The 24374-nt window shown below is 32.4% G+C and overlaps 3 protein-coding genes and 1 long non-coding RNA gene across 4 annotated transcripts; 1 reads left to right on the top strand and 3 right to left on the bottom strand.

Annotated features, from left to right (window-relative positions):
- Nucleotides 1-1055: 1055 nt before the first annotated feature.
- LOC111698287 (uncharacterized) lies at nt 1056-1734 on the bottom strand. Its single transcript, XR_002764503.1, has 3 exons — nt 1670-1734; nt 1226-1497; nt 1056-1107 (listed from the first exon to the last, which is right to left on the bottom strand). It is a non-coding gene; the product is annotated as an uncharacterized LOC111698287 (long non-coding RNA).
- A 2854-nt stretch (nt 1735-4588) lies between these two features.
- Nucleotides 4589-5215, top strand: LOC111698297 (pre-mRNA-splicing factor 38B-like). The gene has a single exon (XM_023468591.1). It carries the CDS (start codon nt 4589-4591, stop codon nt 5213-5215), a length of 627 nt encoding a protein of 208 aa, XP_023324359.1.
- A 477-nt stretch (nt 5216-5692) lies between these two features.
- Nucleotides 5693-8910, bottom strand: LOC111698284 (nucleolar protein 12). The gene is made up of 5 exons (XM_023468571.1): nt 8672-8910; nt 7920-8064; nt 7486-7592; nt 6908-6971; nt 5693-6011 (listed from the first exon to the last, which is right to left on the bottom strand). The coding sequence occupies exons 1-5, from the start codon at nt 8833-8835 to the stop codon at nt 5715-5717; spliced, it is 777 nt and encodes a 258-aa protein (XP_023324339.1). The 5' UTR covers nt 8836-8910; the 3' UTR covers nt 5693-5714.
- A 167-nt stretch (nt 8911-9077) lies between these two features.
- On the bottom strand, nt 9078-24371 carry LOC111698283 (integrator complex subunit 9). The gene is made up of 19 exons (XM_023468570.1): nt 23299-24371; nt 21755-21950; nt 21263-21340; nt 20509-20609; nt 19962-20125; nt 18943-19080; nt 17645-17783; nt 17012-17108; nt 16394-16466; nt 16264-16326; nt 15692-15756; nt 14196-14263; nt 13397-13460; nt 13072-13197; nt 12254-12389; nt 11246-11304; nt 10712-10901; nt 10308-10376; nt 9078-9501 (listed from the first exon to the last, which is right to left on the bottom strand). The coding sequence occupies exons 1-19, from the start codon at nt 23375-23377 to the stop codon at nt 9382-9384; spliced, it is 2025 nt and encodes a 674-aa protein (XP_023324338.1). The 5' UTR covers nt 23378-24371; the 3' UTR covers nt 9078-9381.
- Nucleotides 24372-24374: the final 3 nt, after the last annotated feature.

The raw sequence follows: 24374 nt of genomic DNA, 5'->3' as shown, positions 1-24374 counted from the left end.
AGATAAAGGTTAAAATTTAATTGTTAATGATTTGAATTCTAACTTCTTCTCCCTTTACCCATGAAAAAAAACCCAGTTGCGTCTTTATACATTGTATTAAATATATTAATTTGTTGGATGTAATATAACGCGAGGCAGGCGCGTGTTTAAACTAATATATGTATATTAATTATATAAATGCAACAAGTGCAACTTTTTAATCTTGTTCTCTATATAACGACTTAAGTGTTCTCTTCTGTTCTAATTAATTTTTTATTTTTCATTCATTTCATTTAGTACCCGTTAAAAAATGCAGAACACCCCCTTAAAGAGTTTAATTTCAAAAATTGTTAAATATCATTTTATTGAATATAATTATCAAATTTAGTTTTATATACAGCTATCACATATAGGAATTAAATTTATAGTTCTTTTTAACGGAGCATTCCCGAAAAAAAGGGGGAGGGGTTAAACTATTATCAATCTTATATTTCTTATAGAGAAAACAAAATCATATTAACCTTCTTAAAACGCCGAAAATAGCGATGTACAGTTCTAATTGATTAAAAATTAAATTATGTCATTCTTTAAAACCCATTTTCATTTCCCGACCCCTCACTTAACTATTAAGAGGAAAGTGCAGCAAAATTTCAATTCAAAATTTTTGAAGCTAAATAAAAGATGCATAAAATTGATTAACTTTAAGGTTGAATAAGATAAGCAAGGATTAAGTGACCCTCCTCCAAGCAAAGATGGCAATACTCGATTTACAACAGTACTCTTGAAACCTTTATCTGATCAAAAATATGTGAAAGATATAGTTGTTTTTTTAACTTGAACAGTGTTTATTTCTATGAGTTTTTCCATAGCTTCTTAAAAGTAAGAAATGCGCAAGTAGTCACTTTCGTAAAAAAACCACAAATGAAAACAAACAGATTAGAGAAACAAAAACATTGATATCAATTCATACTTGATCAGACAAAGCTTTCAAGGGTACCGTTGTAAATAGGACATTGATGTCTTTGCATGGAGTGTCACTTAAAATTAAAATAATAATAATAATAATAATATCCTCACCTTCCAGGTACAAAAAAATGGTTTCTCTCCCGTATGTGTTCTTAAATGTGCCTGAAAACAAAAAATAAAGAAGATTTTTTTCTTCTTCAAAATTAAACTAATCTTTATGGAAAGTTTTCTAAACTTGAAGTTTGCTGATATTTCAAAATTGTTTGATTTCCGGTATTACCTTGAGATGTGAGGATTTTGAGTATGTTTTGTTGCACCCGGAGAAACTGCAAGTGTGAACCAGAACCTTCCTTGCCATTCTTCTCCGTCTTCTACGAACCCTTGGCTCAGGGGGCTCCGCCTCCACCCTGCCCGGGGATACCGGGGGCAGGGAGGGGTAGGAGGAGAGGGCGGGGTAGGACGGATAGGAGTAAGGATTGTATCCATTGTATCCGTACAGCTGATTATTGTATCCAGAGTATTGACTGTATCCATATTCTGACGGAGGATATCCTGTAATATAAATCATTTTTAGATAACTTTGATTAACTTTTGTAAAATGAGTCTCTCTGGATTGCTAAGACAGTCAAGATATGGTTGTTTTGTAGTATGTAACTTTTCAAGAAACATTTTGTAAACTGTACTCTTCCTTTAAATAGATTAATTTGTAAGGTTTTATTTTTACCTGTAGGATAAATATTAAAGTTTACGTTAATATTTAGATTTACACCAGCTCCATCCTACACACATCTTGAGATAAACAAAACCATGTTATTGGTCTATTTTATGATACAGGTCTGCCTACAATAGATCAGACTTTGATGACAACCTGAATCTCTTTTTATTTAACGATCGAGAATAAATTCAGTCTTTTTGTCTTTTTACTGGAGTATTAAATGAGAAAAAAAGAGTAACAAGTTTACAGGTGCAGGGAACCTGTAAGATCGAAGGCGGAAAAGTCGTCTTCTCGGAAGTCTCATCCTTTATGGGTAACCCTGTATTAAAGTTTGAGACAAAAGGTTTATGAAGATCAGATTTAAAGAAAAACAGTGATGAATTTATCTCATTCCTGATTATAATATGGATGGTAGTTATGAGGATAGTAAGGATGAGTGTATCCAACAGGATATTCTCCTACTCCAGCAGGACCCGGAGCTTCTCCGTACTCACTCTTCAATTCGTCCCGTCGGACCAAGGTTTCCTCTCCTCCTTCTCCTCTCCAGGGTTTCCTCACTAGAACCTCGTCCTGGTCCTTGTTGAATCCTGGAGGAAACCTGGTTGGGTTCTCCAGGTCTGGTCTAGGATACGAATATCCGATCCTCTCCGTGATCTCTCCTTTAATCTGTCCTGGTCTAGCTCCCCACCAGCCCTGATCACGACCAGGATCTGGTTGTAGATCTCGAACCTCTCTGTACGGGAGAAAACCTTGCTCTCTGTACTGACCCTTCTCCCCCTCCTCTTCTTCACCTCCCTGCTCCTTCCCATGGTAGGATAGGTTGGGGAGAGTTCTCTGCTCCGGAATGAATTGCTCCAAGCTCCGGATTTCTTCACTAGGATTCATTCTCCGTCATTGGTTTGGAGTCTACTGTTACGTACGGGGAATTCTAGAAAATAACGAAGTTATCTGCAGTTACATGAATGAATAGGAACCATAGAGCTAAAAGCTGAGATTAAAGAAGCAGGTCTATGGCTCCGTCTATGGAGTAGTTTTGAATTTTGTTCGAATAATACTAGATTGCTATTTACAATTAGAGAAGATGTCTCTCCATTATTAACTCCACCAGCGGTTTATGACTTAAAAGAATGTAGTTGACTAGATTAAGTGGAGCGAATTTTGAGGCAGGATTTTTCCACTTTTAGGGGTGTAGTTTTAGCGGTAGATATGAAGCACAATGTAACTAGGGCATGTGGAATACATGTATTAAAGGTAGTGTCTCGGATGGATTTATTTCTGTCTATGGAGCTAGATAGGACGGATGTAACGGATGTATCATAAACACATGTTTCTCTAAACCTGGATTTATCAGCTCCAGATCATTTATTCCAAACTTTCTCCGGAGTAAGACTTTATCACCGGAGAAAACCCTGATCTCTCCGGATGTAACTATAACCGGAAGGGTCCTGTATAGTGTGGGGGTAGAGGAGTAAGCCTATATGCCTGAATCTAGGTGTGTGTGCACTACAGAGCCTCACACATGACTAGTCTGGGCGGAACCAACTAAGTCTCGATACGGGAATCTAAATCTAAACTTTCAAAAATGGTTTCAAAAGGAAAATTATTTTTAAATCGTTTTCCAACAAGTTAACTTTTAGTTGAAGTTTGAACACAAATTGTTCTTATTTATTTCAGAAACAATAAGTTTATTTCCATAATTTACAAACATGTTAAAAACATTCGAATTTTAAAATAATCTAAATAATTCTAAATTAGAATTATTCAATTCATGAAAATAAATTTTAGATTGGGTTTATTTAATCAAGGCAAGGGATTTAAACAACTATTTAATTCAAGCTATAACTCTAGCTACACAAGATAGTAGAGAGGTTGCGTGACTATTGAAGCTATGTTTTCCAGTCGTTTAATACTAATTCATCGACTACTTCTGTAAAATTCTTCAAAGGAAACAATAACTCCGCTAAACTAAGAGAACCAGAAGAAACAAGAGAGGTATAGGAATAAAAACTTTGAGAAGAATGAGAACTTTGAGAACCAAGAAATTATTGGGAGCAAGAGAAACCAAGATAACTACAAGAACCAGAGGAAACAAATGATTCATGAGAACCGACCGAACCACGAGAACTAAGAGATTCATGAGAACCAACCGAACCACGAGAACTAAGAGATTCATGAGAACCAACCGAACCACGAGAACTAAGAGATTCATGAGAACCAAGAGATTCATGAGAACCAACCGAACCACGAGAACTAAGAGATTCATGAGAACCAAGAGATTCGTGAGAACCAAGAGATTCATGAGAACCAACCGAACCACGAGAACTAAGAGATTCATGAGGACCATCCGAATTATGAGAGCCAAAAGAACTATAAGAACTAGAGAAGAATAATGTGAACCAAGAAATTATTGATAAATATGAGAACATATGTTACCATAAGAATTATGAGAGCCAGAGGAACCAATAGAACTATGAGAAACAGAGCACCCAAGAAAACTATGAAAACCAGAGGAACCAAGAGAACTGTAAGAACCAAAAAAACCAAGATAACAATAAGAACCAGAGGTACCAGGAGAACTTTGAAACCCAGAGGAACCAAGAGAACTATGAGAACCTGAGGAACGAAACAAACCATAAGAACCAGAGAAACCAAGAGAACTATGAGAACAGGAGGCACCAAGAGAACTATGAGAACCAGAGGTACCAGGAGAACTTTGAAACCAGAGGAACCAAGAGAACTATGGGAACTAGAGAAACCAAGAGAACTATGAGAACCAGAGGAACCAGGAGAACTTTGAAAACCAGAAGAACTAAGAGAACTATGGAAACTAGAGGAACCAACAGAACTACGAGAAACTGAGGAACCAAGAGAAATAGAGGAACCAAAGAGAACTATAAGAAACAGAGGAAAAGAGAAAACAAGAAAACGATGAGAAACAGAGCTACCAAGAAAACTATGAAAAACAGAGGAAGCAGGAGAACTTTGAGAAACAGAGGAACCAAGAGAACTATGAGAACCAGAAGAATTAAGGAAACTATGAGAACCAGAGGAACCAAGAGAACTATGAAAAACAAAGGAACCAAGAGCACTATGAGAAACAGAGGAACCAAGAGAACTATGAGAAACAGAGGAACCAAGAGAACTACGAGAACCAGAGGAACCAAGAGAACTTTGAGAACAAAGAGGAACCAGGAGAACTATGAGAACAAGAGGAACCAAGAGAGTTATGAGAACCAGAAGAACCAAGAGAACTATGAGAACCAGAGGAAAAAAGAAACCAGGAAAACTATGAGAAACAGAGCAACCAAGAAAACTATTAAAAACAAAGGAACCAAGAGAACTATGAGAAACAGCGGAACCAAGAAAATTATGAGAACCAGAGAAACCAAGAGAACTATGAGAACCAGAAAAACGAAGAAAACTATGAGAACCAGAGGAACCAAGAGAACTATTGAAAAGCAGAGGAACCAAGAGAACTATGAAAAGCAGAGGAACCAAGAGAAATATAAGAACCAGAAAAACCAAGATAACTATGAGAACCAGAGGAACCAATAGAACTAAAAGAACCAGAGGAACCAAGAGAACTATGAGAACCAGAGGAACCAAGAGAACTATGAGAAACTGAGGAACCAAGAACTATGAGAACCAGAGAAACCAAGAAAACTGTAAGAAAAATGGATAATTTAAAAAAAAATAAAAGTTCCAATAATTTTTAAGCAAACCTGTCAATTACCTTTTATGTTTACTCAATACTTGTATTTCATAAGCGGGTTAGTAAAAAAGTGTTAACATAAAAATCGCTAAAATCTTCACACTTGGCAAAGCTATTAGGTAAAAACTGTCAGTTTTGTAGAATCAACTGATTGGTAAAATTCTTTTACTTCATTAACGAAGATAACAAAAATAAAATCCAGTTTTTCATTCAGTTAACTAATGAATGTTTCAAAAACTATATACATTTAGACTTATTACTAAGGAATCCCTCACTCTGCTAAATTGTCTGCATTCATCATTTTCATTCTTTTAAAAATGTTTCTGATAAAAAATTTATTTTCTAGGCAACAATTTTTTTAGGATTATGAACTCTGTCTCTCTTCTTTTTCAACTTCTTCCCCCTGGAGAACCTGGCAACCGTGCTCTGCTTCTTAGCACGTATTCTCTCCTTCGCTTTGAACGCCTTCGAGGCTTGAAGTTCCTTGATGGCGGCCTTGTTGATCTGCTTCCGCTCCTTCGGGTCCACCACGCTCACGATCCTCGTGGCGGGGGCAGACTTTAGGGACATCCCAGGAACCTCTTCAGCCTCTTCTACATCAGGCTCTTCATCCTCGTCATCGTCCTCATCATCATCCTCCTGATGCATAGAAAATAGTTGACAATTTTAGAATATAGGGGGAAATATTCACGCAACCTCTTTTTGGAGGTTTTAAATATTTCCTCAATTCTTAAAGGGCTTGTTCGCGAAAAATCAAATGGGGTATTGGCTGACATTGAATTCAAATATAATTCGATATCATCAATAATTCAATTAAATTTAATATTAATTATAAAGATAATACAACCTTTAAATGTCAAATGCAATTCGATCTATTCATGTCTAGTTTATATTTCATCATATTCTTTTTTATATACGATGTACTTTAAACGACGATTATTTGGCCGCTAGGTGGCTCTTTCAAATGAAAGGCAGAGAGGGATTTATGTTGTGTTCAATGCCCCGGAAAATTCCAAAACAGAGAGAGGGGGATTGAATTTTGTAGATCCAGAAAAATATCTGTGAGATGCCTGCGTAGAGAGACTGGCAGCTGGTGCATATTTAATGTAAGACATGTGGCCGCAGCGCTCGGCCCAAAAATTGTCTTAACCTAACCTAACAATAAATAAATACCAATTTAATTATTTTTCTGGATCTACAAAATTCAATCCCGCTCTCTCTGTTTTGGAATTTTCCGGGGCATTGAACACAACATAAATCCCACTCTTCCCATATGAAATCCATGAAACACTGAGAGCAGAAACACCTAGCGACAAAAGAATCGTGACTTATAAGTACATTTTATATGAAAAAAATATTTTATAAAATTTCAACTATACAGTAAATATGAATGCATTAAATTGAAATATCTAAATAATTAAATAACCATTTTCTCTTTATAAAGAAAAATTAGTAGCGATCGATATTGAATTAAGTTCTATATCAGCTTATACCTCCTTTTTTTAAAAACATTCCTATTACATTTAAAATATTACCCCGGGACTAGCTCTCCAAGGAGCATTCATCTTCTCCAGACTATCCAGGGTAGTCACAGATACACTAAATAGATATAATGTTTAATCAATCAAATAAACAGTACATAAATAAATCTGCCAGCCAGTCAATCAATCATCTATCCCACGAACCAACTGACCAACCAACAGACCAAACAACTGACCAACCAACAGACCAACCAACTGACCAACCAACTGAAAAACAAACTGACAAACCAATTGATCAACCAACCAACCAACCTACTGATCAAACGACCAACCAACCACTAATCATGTGTTTCCAGGTATAGTAGTTCAAAAGAGCAACTTGGGAGTAAGAAAGTGAACATTTTATAAATATGTTTTCACAAAATACAAATCTCACAATGAACAAGAATATTACAAATTAACAAATAAAAGTTAAATTAAAATATGAACAAAAAAGTAGCTTCAATAAAAATGAATTTTTCAAAAAATAAATATTTTCAAATCAATATACACATTCTGCCCCACTAGCCCTATATGCGGTGCTCGGCCGAGATTTATGTTTGAATTTGTATTGTATATATTGTGTACCAGACCTGTGAGACCCGAAGTCTGTGACTGCAGTGTCTGTCTGTTCTGTTTCAATAAGGTGAGCAATCTCTGGTACTATTCTGTGCGCTTTACTCTGTTTTGCCATTTCCAACTGAACAAATCAATCAATCAATCAATCAATATATTTAGCATCATATAATAAATTAATTACTCAAACATCGAAAACTCAATCTAACTTCAATAAATAAATCAAACATCAATAAATCAATCAATCAAATATTAATTAAACATCAACATATCATTAATCAAATATCCTAAAAATTAAAAGACAAACATCGATTTCTCAATAAGAAGTCAACCATTTTCTTTTATTATTTGAAAAACGGATATAGGATTCTTTATCAAGTGTGTTCTAAAAGGAAACTTGAGTTACTTTTTCCTTATTAAATACTTAAGAAAAGCATAACTCGATTTTTACCTTGTTTTTTGTTTCTGATTTGATTTTTTTAATTTCCTCCTTCAACCTTGTTTCTATTTCCTCCTGAGCTTTCTTTCTTCTCTCGTCCTTCCTTCTCCTAAACCCGGTGAGAAACTCCTTCCTGGCTCCTTCGTTAAACACCATCCTAACAACCAATAATTTTATCGAACTTTTCACGATTTTAAAGGGACTGTAAGCATAATGTCAAGTGGGTCTATAAAAAGATGGCAATGCCGAATTTACAACGAAACCCTAAGTATGAATTAGATATCCATGCTTTCGTTTCTATAACTGCTAATTTTCATTTGCGGTTTCTCTGCGTGCGCATTTCTTGCTTATAAGAAGCAATGGAGAAAATATTAAAAATAATTGCTTTGCGTGTCAGAAAAACTATTTTATCAGATTAATGTGTACTGTTGTAAAACGGACATTGCAGTCTTTGCCTGGAGGGTCACTTGAAATTACCCTAACAATCCTTATAAAATATAGAGACTGTTGGTGTGATTTGAATAACCCTTGCCTTTATTTTAAGAGTATCATGTCCGATAAAAAAACATGCTACTTAACTGATACTACAGCAAATCAAGTTTTCTTTAAAAAATATTATTCATGAACACTATTGTTTTATATATTTGAATCAACTTCATTATTGTTGAAAAACTGCAAGGGACGGTTATCGAAAATTCAAGCGATCCTCTCTTCAAAGTTTCTAAAATTTCGTTCAAATATATTTAGCAAAAAATAGTTGTTTCCTGAGTTTAGTTTCTCTGTTCTTTTGTTTCTTTAAGTTTCCTGTGTAATTCTTCTTCGGACCGTTAAATTTCTTTTTCTCCGTAAAATTTGGTTTATTACTTCCAACATTTCTGCCTTTTGTGCCGGTTGCTTTTGGTTTAATTCCCGTTTCTTTTGCCCCCATTTTCTGAAATAATATTTTATATTTATCACATTTTATGAAATTAATACAGAGTACAGAATATAAGTTTTATAGATTCAATATTTCTTTTCACATTAGGTACTTATAATCATACAATGCACATCCAGTGGTAACCAGAAAACCCTAGTCTTCCTTCTTTTCTAAATTACAAAAATTTCGCTTTAGAGTTAGTAATTTGTAATTGTTAAAAATTATCTTTTAGATGAAAATAGATCAAGGTACATTTTAAAAATTAATTCAGTTTAAACATTACTAGGTTCTGAACAAGATTACCATTGTATTATAATTAGTAATATAACTTAAATGTTGAAAACCACAGTTTCTGTTTAACAAAGGCATGAAGTTTTAAGCATTTTAGATTTTCAATAAAACTTTCAGTATTGAGATATTTAGTGATCTATTAAAGTTTGAGATGAATATGACCAAGGTTTCCGCTAAGACACTAGATTTTTGAGATGAATGTGGCCAAGGTTTCCGCTAAGACATTACATCTTTGAGATGAATGTGGCCGAGGTTTCTATAAAATCCCTAGAACTTTGAGATACACGTAAGCAAAGTTTCTTTCAGAATTTGTCTCAGCCGTTCTGTATCCGCTGCTGTACTGCCCTCTGCTTGGTCGTACAGGATATGTGTACTCTTCTCCTCTACCTGTACAGTGTACGGTGTACGGTTAGCAAACAAAAATAATACAGTAAATTATTCAAATTGTAAAAAAGAATAGGACAATTTTTAGATTTAAAAATATTTTTTTTTCTTAAGAGTAACCTTGTGTCTGTGAAAATTATTCTAGTTTTAGTATTTATCAATATACCAATTAAATTTTAAATTTGACATTCATTTTTTGGTCATGATAGTTCTCTTTCCATTTTCATAAAACTTAATTCATCAAAACATTTAAATGGTGTTTCTTAAAAAATTTTTTTAAGACGTCATGTACTCATGTACTTTTTTATGTACAGATTGTACACTAGAATGTACCTTAGGGTACCCCAAAAAAGACCAAGTTGGGATATGTGGATAATGCAGACCGGAATGAAGTGACATATAGTCATAGAAATTAAGGAAAAAAAATTTGAGATCGGACCATTTTGACCGTCTGATATACTTTTCAGAAATATTGCAACGTGGAGTCTACATCTCTACATTGCTCAAAAACAATATTTCTTGAATTTATCAAGTCATCTATCATTTGCTTCGTAATCGTCTAAAAAGATAAAATCCATTAAATTTTTTTAAAAATTTCCAAAATTGACCGAGTTAGGCCCAAAAAAAACCGTCAAAAATGCTTGTTTTCAGGAAAAGCTGCATTTTTGGGGGGTTTTCTGAAAAGTATATCAGACAAGTGGTATATCAGACAAGTGGTCCAATCTCAATTTTTTCTCTTCTGACATTGTATGACTAAATGTCACTTCATTTCATCAAACATTGGTCTTTTTTTGGGTACCCTAATGTACCTGTATTAGTATTTCCTCAGCCGGAAGATGTATTTGAACCGGAAATCCACCATTTGGACCAGTTTCAACCTTAAAATAAAAATTTGATCATTTTTTTTTTAAATATTAAAACTAAAATCTTAAAATGAGAGAAAATTTTTACAAAAGTTCTTCTGTCTACTTCTGCAATATATCTTTTCTTACGTTTTTTACGTTGATTTTTGGGGGAAAGAAGAAAAAAGGTTAATTATTGAAGGTCACATATTTTAATTCAAAAAAGGAATTTTGTTTCTTGATCTTTGACTTACAACAGTATTTTCATGCCGCAACTTGATTGGGAAAGATATTGAAAAATTATTTCTTATAATATTTAGACAAATCTGTAATTTTCTTATAAAATCGCCCAAAATACTTTAATAATCTACCTTAGCATCTGAAATCCCCTGCGACGCTAGGGATTGAACAAATTGATTTGTGTTTAGTTTCCCGTATAGATAATGACAAGGTTTCTGCTTGTTGAGAGGAATCCCTGTCTTAGAATCCTCCCGGAGTCGGACTGGTCGACCTTTCCCGTCCTTCTCAGTTTTTATCTCCGGTAGGGGTAGCAGTGTGTACCTGGAGAACGGATTGATATTAATAAATTAAGGGTTATCCTTCTAAAACTATTCTTACATCTCAAGTTGAAAAACTTCAATAAAACTTGCTAAATTGGGCCTAGTTTTGAATAGAGGTAAGACTAACGAGACCCGAAACTAAGCTTTCAGATTGGGGCCTTTTTTAAACAAACTTGAATTTAAAAAAACTAGATTTACAGGGTTGCTTTGCGCACACTTTTATGAACATAATCTTAGCTTTTGTTGCATTATAAATCATAATAAAACATTTTAAAACATTTTAAAACAATAACAATTTCAAATAAAAAATTATCTTAATTCTGTATTTATTGACTCCAAACTAACCTATTATCTCTAACCACCAGGTTTCCAGTGATTGTAGCGATTGCTACTCCGGGTCTAACCTGAGCAATAATTTATTTAAAGGGACTGTAAACTTATTCTATATGTACAGTTTGTCCAGTACTCTTTAAAGCTTAGTCTGACGAAGAAAAAAGATGACGAAAAAAGATTATTATCCGTGATGTATTCACTATAAAATAAAGTGGCTTGCGGATATATGCTGCATAGTGCAGGAAGTCAACTATCCGAATTTTACACCATTCAAAATAGAAAAGTGAATTCAAAATCTTACTCATTTTTATTCAGATAGAGGTTAAAGGGAGCCTTCATGAATCAGACAAGTTCCTATTTCACTTGAAATTACTTTCGAAGTCCCTTCAAGAAAAAAGACGAATGTATGCCAGGTCTCTTTCAACAAAAATCAGTAAGAACATTTTTAATAATTTTTTCTAAGATTTGACGTAGAAAAGTGAAAAATAGACATCAGCAGGAGAGTTTTTTTATATAAAAACCCTTTACTTAACGTAAAAGTACACAGGATTCAATCCTGTAAAAAGGACAGAGTTTGCTCGAAGAAGCACATCCCGATCGTTAGTGCTATGGTCGGCACCTCCCGGATTATCATGGCTAACAACTGGCTCAATCAAAGAAAACTACTCAGAAACTTTCATTACTTTCCTAAAATGATCATCCTAGGTTACTTGGGTCTCGAGCATAAATGGAAATTAAGAATACAGAATTGAGCCAGTCTGTTAAATTTTCTATTATTTAAATTAGGTATAACATAATACTTAAGGTAAAAATACTTGAATTTTATACAATAAGGTTATAAAACCATTCAGCAGGAGAGTTTTTTCACCCTTTTCATACTTTTAAGCAAAAAAATCTTGTATTTTCCACTATAAATCAATCAATTTCCATAAATGATAAAAAATTTATTTCCAAAACTAAAAATAAATGGGGGGGAGGGGGGCTGAGTTTTAAAAAATATACTCCCCGTTTAAAACTTACTTCCGTTGGGACGAGCGTGCTGGCCAGCGCAGGGTCAATACTCAGGTTCTCGTAGGTTCTCTTGAGCGGGAGTTTAAGAATATCAAACTTGTTGTAAGTGAAGGTGGGGATTCCAAGCTCAAGATTGATCTCAGAACTAAATAAGTTTTTTATTAAATCAAATCCCAAGGTTAATCAAATAAAAAAACCTGATCTTCATGTTAAAGAATTTATACACAGTAATATTGCGTTTATTTAAAAAATTGTCAAAGGATACAAAAAGTCACTGAACAAAAATGGCGGTCAGTGTTAATAGTTAAACTACTTTTTGACATGACACCGGACCCTACTAGATAGGCGGGTTTAGAGAATACATTAAATTGTGATTGTTTATTTATATCATCTCATACTATAAAAATTAAATTTTTACAAAGAAAATGTCCTTTTTTACTAGATCTAATATTGGTTGCCATCAAATACTCATAAGCAAAACACACAAAAAAATTATTTTTAAAAAACTTTTTGTTCCCTTTTATGATTTTTTAAAATCCGCTTTTAATCCATCGGTCACTGAAGAACTAAAAATATCCCAATTTGGAACCCCTAGACCACTTTAAGTGATAGAATGTGATTATCACTTTGATTATTATTTTCATTGTTATTAATATCTAAAGACACAAATGTCATGGCAGGTGTTGAATGAGGATGATTAGTAATTACTACTCAATGTGGTATACCTGTGTGGAAAGGTAGGTGTGGATGAAGTGGTTCACTATACCTGTGGTAAACACTATATCTGTGTGGAAGTGAAGGTGTGGATGATGTGGTAAACACTATACCTGTGCGGAAGTGAAGGTGTGGATGATGAATGAGAATACTGTTCTGGGATGACTAAACATCTAGGTTTTGACTCCAAAATGAGTTTATTTGCTTGTGTGAAGTTTAAACTTGTGTCAATTGGTTTACTAACAATTTAACAGCTCAAAAAAGCACTGTTTTGGAAAAATATTATTGAGTGTGTAAATCAAGAAAAAATATCGATTTCAGAATTAAATTTTGACTTACTTATCAATATCACATTGCTAATATAATCTAATTGATAATTGAAAGATTTTAAATAATTTCAAAATATGAAAGACATTGTTTTGAAAATGAGCGGTTTTCCTGATGGTCTTCATCTGAAGTGGTTGGAAGGGAGCTAGAGCATCTAGATAGTTAACACTGGGTTCTAAACATAACATAAATTCAGAACAATCAAGCTTTTATGAAAAATTTTTAAGGGATTGTTAACGAGTTGCCCGATTCAAAACGACACTCTTTAACAGTTAGTGAGTTAACACCCTTTTCTCAGCAGTACTGGGGAAGATATCAAGGATTTTTTAAATTTATAACAAAATAATTTTAAGCTTAATTTACCTTTAAGTTTTTTAAAAACAATCAAATATCAGTTTTACTTTACAGTAAAATGAAACAGAAATAAAAATGAAACCAGAGACCAGATTTAATAAAGAAACAACCTTGAACCGCGTACACTAAGTTGAACCACTTCTCTACAATTTGACACGGCGTTCGTGTCAAGTAGTTGAACTAAATCTACTATTTATAACTTGATTTGAAATATATTCTCTTTGCCAATGGTTCATTATTTAAGTATTTTAAAATTTGAAACGGTATGATCTAAAAAGTTATACTTTGCAAAATGTTTTGTAAGAGTTCGTTAACGAACGATAAATCTCAATTAGTTCAGGCTTTGTTTATTTTGTCAACAAGATAAGATAAGGAAAGGATCTGATCCCCCCCCCCAAACTTGCACCTTGCATTTAGCATGATATGATGTAATATCAAATCAAACTTGTTGAGAATAACAGTTTAAAATATGTTGGACTGGGTTATTAAGATCACAATTATCAAATAGGATATCCATTAAAATTGACGAACACTCACTTAATGTATCTTCAGCTACCTGTGAATATAACAAGATTGTTTGAATTATTCCCCCACAGCTCTATAAAATGAACAGCATCTCCAAACCTGCAACATAATAATAAGATGTAAATTTTCATTCAGTTCAAAAGTGGGTCAGGGTCCAAATTATCCAGCTCAACTTTTGCTAATATATTTAATAAATGACAGATTTCCTAACTTTTCCTCTTTTTTTTCTCGCTAATTTTTATGTAGAAACTCGATTTACCATTCAATGTTGATAATTAATAACTCAATAATAATAATTCAATGATAATAATTCAATCCGTGCGTAGGATCCATTTAATTTTGATTCGGATCCGGATTTTGATCTGAATCCGGAACCTGGATCCGTACTGGAAAAAAATGGATCCGGATCCAGGTCATTTCTTTAAGATTTACTGAATTTTTTTTAACAAAATATAATTTTCAAATTTTTGTTATATTATTTTCGCTTATTTTTATCCTAAAACTTGATGAACCATTCAGAAATGAGGAAATTTTTATAATCTCTTTTTTTTTATAAGTTCAAATTTGGGTTTTAGAAGTAAAAAAGTTTTTTTGCCGTTTTTGGTTAATATCTTATCCCTTGGATCCGGATCCGGATCCAGGAAGCCAAACTCTTGCGGATCCGGAGCACTGACTTCAATGATATCTCTTTAATTAAAATATTTCCTTTAAGAGCAATGTTTTTATTTGATACTTTTGTTGATCATTTTCCACTTGGATCCGGATCCAAGGAGATATAATATTGAAGATCTATTAAATCCTATCCTTAGAACTATGATTATTGAATTTAAATAAAATAATAAAATATTTCTCAAAAATATATTTTTAACTCACACGAATGTTAATTTTCTGCTCAACATCAAAAGACATTTTTCTCTTTTTAAGCGATTAAAGAAACTAAGTGCTTGGCTAAAATTAATTCTGATATTTTTAGTCTTTAAATCAGGTGACAAAGATAAAGAATTGTGAAAATTACAATAAAGCATAAAAATATATCCATTGATATATAAAGGAACTGAATAGTGAACACATACTACAAATTATAATTTTCTAATCCACACAACTTTGATTATTTGATCTAGTAGAATTCGTAGTTTGAAAATAAAAAGTCTACGACATTTATTTATAACAAAGGGCCTCATTTTTCCTTTAAGTGACCTTAGAAATAAACGAGTAACCCGACCCATCAGCACCCCAATTAGATAACAATATGCGAGCCTTGGGGTAGGGGGCCTGTAAGGATCTTATACTGGTAAGTACGACCTGGGTCAGGCCGCATGTCAGTTTGGTCGTCATGCAACCTAGGCTGTTACCCCAGCCCACCTAATCCTGCGAGAGGACTAGTATGTAGTTTATGATTTTATCGTATACTGGTAAATAATCCACTAATTAATATTTTGTTTTTTACGTTGACATTAGGTTGCAAAGATAGAATAATAAAGTTAAAGTTTGCGGAAAGTGTGAAGTTTCTCTGTTTGCTAATCTAACCTAAGGGATGGATGTCCACAGAATACTACACAGGGTTGTCTGTATTCAGAGTTTATCGTTTCATCCTAGATTAGAAAAATATTAACCGTATTGCGTATAAACGCAATTGATCTGCGAAATAATTTCATTGCCTCGACATTTTTTTTAAAGCAGTCTGAATCAAATATGTTGTATTTAACAAAAATAATTGATCAATATTTTATCATTAAATGAAGCATAAATTAGAAAAGCATGTTAATTGATACAAACTCATTTGCCAACTTAATTTATTTGGACATCAAGTTTATTAATAAACTCTATTTTTTTAAAAACTTTTGTTTCCATTTTATGAGCTATTTATTGAATAAGAAACTAATTCTATGTTCAAAAATAAGAAAGTTATTTTTCTGAATATGGTTTAAACTTCTTGACTATTGGCCTATTGTACAATTTGACCAATGATGGCTTAGAATTTAACACAGCAAGTGTCAAAGATCGTACACATATCAGGAGGCAAAGATCATACAAAACAAAGAGGCAACGATTCTATGATTGTACACAAAATAGGGCAAAGATTGACAAAAGAATTGTACCTGGAGATTAGCAAAACTTTTTAATCTTCCGTTTCTGATCAGGGTTCCATGTATAAACGGTTCCTATTGTAAACATAAATAAAAATAAAATTGTAAATAAAAATAATATTTTTTTTGATAAAAAAATCACCTCTGGTAGGTAAACTCTATTATGTTTAGCACCACTCAACCATTCAGCCATTATATTCGAGTAGGCTAGAGAACTAGAAATATTTTAAACTTTTTTCTTCTAATTCATGAGATTAAGAATTGATCCAATGATTAATTTAATTCCTCTTCCGATATCCCATGATGGTTGCATCCTTAATTAAGAGATCAAGAATTGATCTTAAGATTTAATGGTGCCCACATTGGATATCGAGAGCAAGCGTTCAAGGTTAACAATATCTACGCAAAAGTTGGAATCTCGGAAGAAATTAAATAGTTAAGGGTTTAGCATTGAACTGAACAGGAGAAGATGTTTATTTCAACTTCAATTTTTTTAAATAATGGTCGATATTTTAAAGCTTAGGCTCGAGTCTAAATCCATTAGACTCAACTCTAATATTCAAAGTTAGACTCGACTTGGTGTGTTCACCGACTTTTAGAAAAGACTCAACTCTAAAAAAATGAGTGCCAACATATCTCAAGACTTGGGCCTTATTCTAGTCCCAAGGCAGCTTAGTCTGTAGGCTAGTTTATCCCGAATTCCATAAATATCCCCGATTGACAAACTGACAAAATGGAAGTAAAAAATCTTTAAATTTACCTGTCTGCTACCGGGGAAATGAAGAAAAGAGGAATAGTAGTTAATCCATTCATTTCCATCTGTCCAGCCAAACATTCAAACAGATCATAGATTATCCCTAAAAAATATATTTAAAAAATAAGAATCTTCCTTTTTTAAATTAAAATAAAATGTGTACTACAATATAATTTTGGATGAGTGTTAACAATGCCAGTGCTACTCTGGCTAAGTTTTGTTTACATTCCTCCCATAATCTGCAGTACACTTTTTCTGTTAACAAAGACATGCAAATTCACAAAAAGACATGCAAGTCCGTCCCACCCTACCGCCTTTTTAAACTTTTTACCTAAAAATATAATTTTTAGCTTAAAATAAAAATAATGTAAGATAGGGAGGTGAGGATTTTTCAAACAATATACATAGTACATACACTCCTGAATAGTTGTCGTTTCACTATTTTTTTTAACTAGAAATATCGAACAGGATTTAATATCAAATCAAAATTTGAGTTAACTGTTTTTGTAGACATACAACAACACTAATGGCATTTCTAACGTTTAATAAAAACTAAAACGACAATTGTTCCTCAATTTCTTGGTTGTAACTGTTTGACAGTAAACACTGAACAGTCCCTATAATTCCCGGTTTAATCACCTGAAGGAAAACATGGAACTAGAACGTTCCCGTTGGATTTCAAGGTTTCACAGACTATCCGGCAGAAATCTCCAATCATGGGGTCCGGCATCAGAGCAGAGGTTTGGGTTAAAGCTGTCATTATCATACAATCTGCATTCTAGATTAGAACAGATTAGTTTAATTCTAATATAAATATATTCCAGATTAGAACAGATTAGTTTAATCTTAATATAATATATTCTAGATTAGAACAGGATTAGTTTAATCTTAATATAAATATATTCTAGATTAGAACAAATTAGTTTAATTCTAATATTAATATATTCTAGATTAGAACAGATTAGTTTAATCTTAATATAAATATATTCTAGATTAGAACAGATTAGTTTAATTCTAATATAAATATATTCTAGATTAAAACATGATTAGTTTAATTCTAATATAAATATATTCTAGATTAAAACATGATTAGTTTAATCTTAATATAAATATATTCTAGATTAGAACAGATTAGTTTAATTCTAATATAAATATATTCTAGATTAGAACAGGATTAGTTTAATATTAATATAAATATATGAATTAGAACAGGATTAGTTTAATCTTAATATAAATATATGAATTAGAACAGGATTAGTTTATTCCTAATTTAAATATATTCTAGATTAGAACAGGATTAGTTTAATCTTAATAAAAATATATTCTTTATTAGTATTAGCTTAATCTTAATATAAAAATATAGGGGACCGTAGTGTACAAAAAGATTTCACATTATTGAAAACCATCATTGATTGTTTTTGTTTTTTGTATTAAAATTCAGGAGTATTCACAAATAAAAAAAAATCTGTAAAAACAAATAATGTAAGTTTTAAAAATGGCAGAAGCTGAAGTGTGTTTTTAGTCATTACTTACACTTTGGATTTTCTGGGCTTTTATTTCTAAGCCAGGACCTTAAAAACCTAGCACTAGAAAGAACTATCCCTAAATCGTCCTCAACCAAGTTTCTATCCGCTATGCACAATGCTAATGTAGAAAAACGTCTCAGGATGGGTTGAGAGGATTAAACTAACCTTGATACTAAGTTGATCCATGGATCTAGGATTGGTTGAGAGGATTAAACTAACCTTGATACTAAGTTGATCCATTAAACTAACCTTGATACTAAGTTGATCCATGGATCTAGGATGGGTTGTGAGGATTAAACTAACCTTGATACTAAGTTGATCCATGGATCTAGGATGGGTTGTGAGGATTAAACTAACCTTGATACTAAGTTGATCCATGGATCTAGGATGGGTTGTGAGGATTAAACTAACCTTGATACTAAGTTGATCAATGGCTCTAGGATGAGTTGTGAGTGTTGAACTGCTGGAGATATAAACGATCTTCTCGTATCCAGTAGACAGGATCCAGTTGCAGGATCCAATACAGTACCCGGAGCTGACGGGGGTCACCTAATAGATATTCTTTGTCAGAACTTGGATTAACTCAAGATATAAAGATTTTTAAAAGGTTTTAAATTGAAAATAATGAAAAAAAATAAAATAAATCAGAGATGTTGAGCGCTAAATAAAATGGGTTAAGATCTGTTGTATTTTACAGTAATCTTGATTTCAGTAAGGGTAAAACTATGGGACACTTTTTTGACGAAAATACTCAATCACTCTTGCACTAGTCCTAAAGTTTATAAGTTTTTAAAAAATTAATTTTTTTTTTAACATTCAAAATTTTGCTTTTTTTGTGAAGATCAAATCACAAATGTAAGCGAGAATTTTTAATTTTTAATAAATCTTTATGTCTTAAAAGTAAAAATCTCAGTTCATGAAAGTTAAAATCGTAAAAATGAGTAAATCCCAAGAAAATTAATCAAATTAAAGAAAAAAACGTATTTTTAGAAAGATATTTGTCAGAGGATAAAAAAAACCTAGTTTTTGACATATCGAAAAACGGACAGTATAAAGTGGTTTGAGAGACATTTTTTGATACCGATGTCAACATCAAAAATCTTTCTGCGTATAAAACTTAAAATGAGAAATTTTAACATTTATGAAGCTCCAATATACTTATTTATTTAATGTTTGTGAGGACATTGTATTGAAACGGTAATTATTTTTTCTTTGAAGTTTATTTGGATATAAATATTACTTTATATAATTAAATACCGGCTTTGGAACGCAGCTTTTCTCGGAAACTAATTTTTACCTATAAAAGTCAGCCAAATAAATTTAGAATCTTTCAACTAAGACTTACATAATCATAATTTTAGGCAAATTGGTTCAGGGGTTCCTGAGTTCTATATATATACAATATACATAGATGCACCCTGCCATCTAACCTGCAGAAGTCCGAAACAGTCTGTCTTCTCGTTGTGACCGACAATCTGGACGTTGGCGAGACAGTTGTTGATGGTCGCCTTGTTGTACAACTGCTTCAGATGGTTTACGTTCTTCATATCACAGATGGGAGGAGGCAGGTGCTTATGGAATTGCTTCCAGCGATCTACAATTAACATTCATTTTTTAAAAAGCTGGTTTTTAGTACTCAACAATTTTCATTGAATAAGAATACCATACTTCCATTTATAAATAGATAAGAGTTTGATAAAGATAAAAAAAATTGGTTTTCAGTACATGGTAAGCTTTAAGCAGAGAACATTTAAATTTGTCATCATTTTCAGTTTTCAGTGACATGAAAATAATAATAATAATAATAATAATGACAATACAATGAATCATTAGTCATTACAGTCCAATTTATTTTGTACTTACGATACTGTTTAAAACCATTCAAAGTATTAAATGTTTAGGTTTAAACCAACCATAAGATTTAACAGATCAGTAGTTTCAAGGTTCCGTTTTGAATGACTTTTAACAAATATCTACCTGGTTTATTAATCCTGGGAGCACGGTCCAGAAACTCTATCATCTCTTCCATAAATACTTTGCCCAGCAGGATAGAGGGTTCAGTAGCGAACACTTTCCCCCTGGAATAATTCGTTTAATTAGTTTCAAATCTTTTTTACCTGAAATAAGTTAGTGTGGATTATAGGAGAGCCAATAGAAATAAGTTATTTTGCCTTTTTTTAGATTTTAAAAATTACAATATTGAGCAACTAGTAATTAATACTGTATATAATGCAGAAAATGATTATTTCAAATATTCTTCTCTGCAATGTTTCAATTAATTCTCTGGGATAAATTTATTCAATTGACATTAGATATTCTACCTAAAGATGGATTGTTCTGAGGATGTGAGTTTATTTTCAAGATTTAATAACTTGAAACCTTTTTTTAAAACACATTTGAATTTTTTATTATCAGATTTAAAAAAAATTTCATTATGAAGCAACTAGTAATTAATACAGTATTTAATGCAGAAAATGATTCTTCCGCTATTCTTCTCTGTTGGCTATTCTGTAAAATTTCTTAATTTTGATCGGTTGCATGAGTTTAAAATGTGTATTCAATTAAAAGAATCCCCCCTCCCTCTCGGAAACATTTTTCTCTCAATGCAAGTTTGTAAAAATTCATTTAACCCCCTTGAAATGTCTAAGCCGTTCTGCTCAAAAGATTTTGACAAAATGAAAATATTTTTCAATTTAATAAAACCCACTGATGTTTTATTTTATATTCTTACTTGAAACCTGTGTTCTCTGTGATGAAGGGAAGAGCCAGCATACAAGTATAGTTGGAGATCAGGATCACATCAATATCTCTAAAACACAAAATTATTTATGATCTTTAGAGATTTTATTATTTTGATAATGTTTGTAGCAAAGGCAACATGTCACACGATATTAGTGATAATTGTAAAAATCTATAAAATAAAGTTCTTCGCTCATATATATATAGCTGGCCAAACGGCTGGACCAAATTGACTGACAATTTTCGAGGGAACCCAAACGCTGAAATATATTTGTTTTTTTTTATTCCACGGGCAACCCCGGGCACTTAAAGTGGTATTTGAGATTGCACTTTTCATTTTTTAGGGTAAAAATGAAACACACTACTATTTAAGTCATTCTTGATCAGCCGCAAGTTTAAAGAGAACCGGCGTGAATCAGACATGCCACTCTATATATGAAAAATCACTCGACATTACGACTACAGTCCCCTTAAGAATAAAGACCTGAAGTTGAAGAACTCTGAAGTAGGAGGAAGAAACTCTGGTTCTGAATCAATATAAACTCTGCCATTGTTCTCCCTGAGCTCGGAGCCGAGGTTGTTGTCCCCCCCGGAGTACTGGGGGAGAGAGTACACCTTGGCACTGCTCACTAGAGGGATAGGTAGATAGTTCTCCAGGGTTCCTAGATCCAGTCCGCAATCTAGACACAAAATATTTCAAAACTGGGATACCTTTTATTTAGATTTAGTTTTTGGATTACTCCAAGAACCCCTATAGTATGATCTAAACTTAATAAATCTGCATTAAAAGTTTTTTTTATTCTTCTGTTAGTAAAATAAGGCAGATTTAAAACATATGTATTGACTAATAACTATATAAAGATTGGTTCTCTGTTTTTATTAATGGCAACTCTTTTTAATTTCTTTAAGTAAATACTTTTCATTTTTAGGGACGAAATCGAAATCGAAAAAGAAATCGAAATCGAAAAAGAAATCGAAATCGAAATGAAATCAGATTCTTACTCCTACTCCTAGAACCCAAAGTGACTTTTGCTTGAGTACAAGATGAGAGAAAAGCTTTCTACTAAATCTAAATTTACATCAATTTGAGAAAATAGATTATTATATAAAAAAATCAAACTTAGTTGAAATCTTTTTTATTTTGATACGAATCTTTTTTAGTATTTTACTCTAATTTAGGCTTGATTTACCAAACTTAAATGTTTTCCACACATAACACGACGCTTTAGTTATGTTGCTCTTCTCTTTACGAGGTAATTCTACTAGGCTTCTAGGAATAAGGTTTTTTTTTCTGGGTAAAAAGATTCTTATTTTAATTTTTTTCCAATTTAATTCAAAAACCCTTTCTTAACGAGACTGTAAGCGTTATTTCAAGTGCAATGCCCGATTCACAACAACCCTTAAAAGCTTTGCCTGATTAATAATGAATTAATAATTAATAACTATAATCTTAAAAACACATTACATTCAATTGTGGTTTCTTTACAAAAGTGACATGCGCATTTGAATTGCAGGAAAACATAAAGATAAAGGTTTTATCATAACAAAACACTTTTAAGTCTAGATAAGGGTGACTTGAAATTGAGCTATCAGTCTCTTTAATTCTTAAATTATACCTCGTATTTATTAAAATTCTAGAATTGAAAATTCTAGACTAAGATTGGATCCATTGGATTGGATCAAATCAAAATTTTTGATAAGCAATAATTTATAAACAGGTAATTCATTTCTTCAAAATAATTATAAATCTGTATAAATCTAAACAGACCCATTTCACTACATTATTGATTAAGAAGTGTCTAGTAAACAACATACACTCAAGTACTACTAAAATGTCGTCATTACATTCAAACTGTATAATACTACAGGGCTTGTCTGGGTTGTTGGTCCATACCTAACATGACTGTAGCCTGTTTAAACTGTATAATACTACAGGGCTTGTCTGGGTTGTTGGTCCATACCTAACACGATTGTTGCCTGTTTAAACTGTATAATATTACAGGGCTTGTTTGGGTTGTTGGTCCCTACCTAACATGATTGTTGCCTGTTTAAACTGTATAATACTACAGGGCTTGTTTGGGTTTCCCGACAAACAATGAAACCTCATTTTATCTGAAAATTGAACGAATTATTTTTTTTGCTGTGATTTTAGATTTCAGATTTAATATAACATTATACATTAATTTACAGAATCACAAGAGCTTGTAATTATATCACAAAATTAGTATAACTATGCAATATGTTAACGATTTATACTTCTGAATGTATACTCCGAGCTGTGCTGCAGAAAATTACTGTTCACAATGCAGTACAGTACTTTGATACAGGAAATATACACCAGGAACCCCCATCTATTTGTTTACAAACAAAGTGTACTGCAAATTCTGCGAAAAATGTAGACAAACTCAGTGCTACTCAGGCAGGGTTTTATTTCTGCCTCTAGATGTATCTTCCTTGCTTTAAAGTACGGTAACTTTGTATTTTACGGTTTTATATTACTTCATTATATATTTAGTAGGCAATTGATAGTTGTAATATGATAATCTCATGAGGAAAAAGATCATAAGATTATTATTATATCATATTTGTGAGGTTCCATGGGCACCCCAAGAAATTATAGTAAAAATAATTCTGGTAAAATCCGACTATTTTAAGATGGAACAGTTAACATTGTTAAAGGTTGCAAATAAGTTCTATGCTCTTGTTCTGACTATCACTGATTCTTATTCTTCTAATGTTACATTGTACGTTTAAAACCATTTAATATGTAAAAATTGGTTCTTAATTTGAAGGTAATGCATGTGGTGCGAGTGTTTCCTTAGTTTAGTTTTGTTTGTTTACCAATTATAATGAATTTGCTTGTTTTCAAGTTAATACTACATTTAGATACAGCATGTTAAATGTGCCCTGAGTATTTTTATATGGGGAGAAGGTATTGTAGTGGGTTGTGTTAATCTCCTGAACAAAATCGCGAAATCATTTACACAAAAGAAATCATTTCCTGGATATTAGATCCTGAATCTTCCAAAAAGAGGAGATAAAATCAGGTTATCTAGTAAAAGAATCAGTTCGACATGAACTGATTAAGATCTTTGTCTTTTATT

Source organism: Eurytemora carolleeae, unplaced genomic scaffold, assembly GCF_000591075.1.
Source record: "Eurytemora carolleeae unplaced genomic scaffold, Eaff_2.0 scaffold180, whole genome shotgun sequence".
In the NCBI taxonomy this organism is placed as follows: domain Eukaryota; kingdom Metazoa; phylum Arthropoda; class Copepoda; order Calanoida; family Temoridae; genus Eurytemora; species Eurytemora carolleeae.
Note: the sequence above shows the minus strand (reverse complement) of the source record. Positions and strands in the feature narration are given on the sequence as shown.

Coding starts and splice junctions, on each gene's coding strand:
- LOC111698297 (XM_023468591.1), top strand. CDS start 4,589: ATGAGAAACAGAGCTACCAAGAAAACTATGAAAAACAGAGGAAGCAGG.
- LOC111698284 (XM_023468571.1), bottom strand. CDS start 8,835: ATGGGGGCAAAAGAAACGGGAATTAAACCAAAAGCAACCGGCACAAAA. Junction 8,065..8,671: donor AACAGAGAAACTAAACTCAG/GAAACAACTATT, acceptor ATTGGTTGTTAG/GATGGTGTTTAACGAAGGAG. Junction 7,593..7,919: donor AATCAGAAACAAAAAACAAG/GTAAAAATCGAG, acceptor TGATTTGTTCAG/TTGGAAATGGCAAAACAGAG.
- LOC111698283 (XM_023468570.1), bottom strand. CDS start 23,377: ATGAGGTTTCATTGTTTGTCGGGAAACCCAAACAAGCCCTGTAGTATT. Junction 16,467..17,011: donor ATTTCCCCGGTAGCAGACAG/GTAAATTTAAAG, acceptor AAATATTTCTAG/TTCTCTAGCCTACTCGAATA. Junction 15,757..16,263: donor AAAGTTTTGCTAATCTCCAG/GTACAATTCTTT, acceptor TTTCTAATCTAG/GATGAAACGATAAACTCTGA.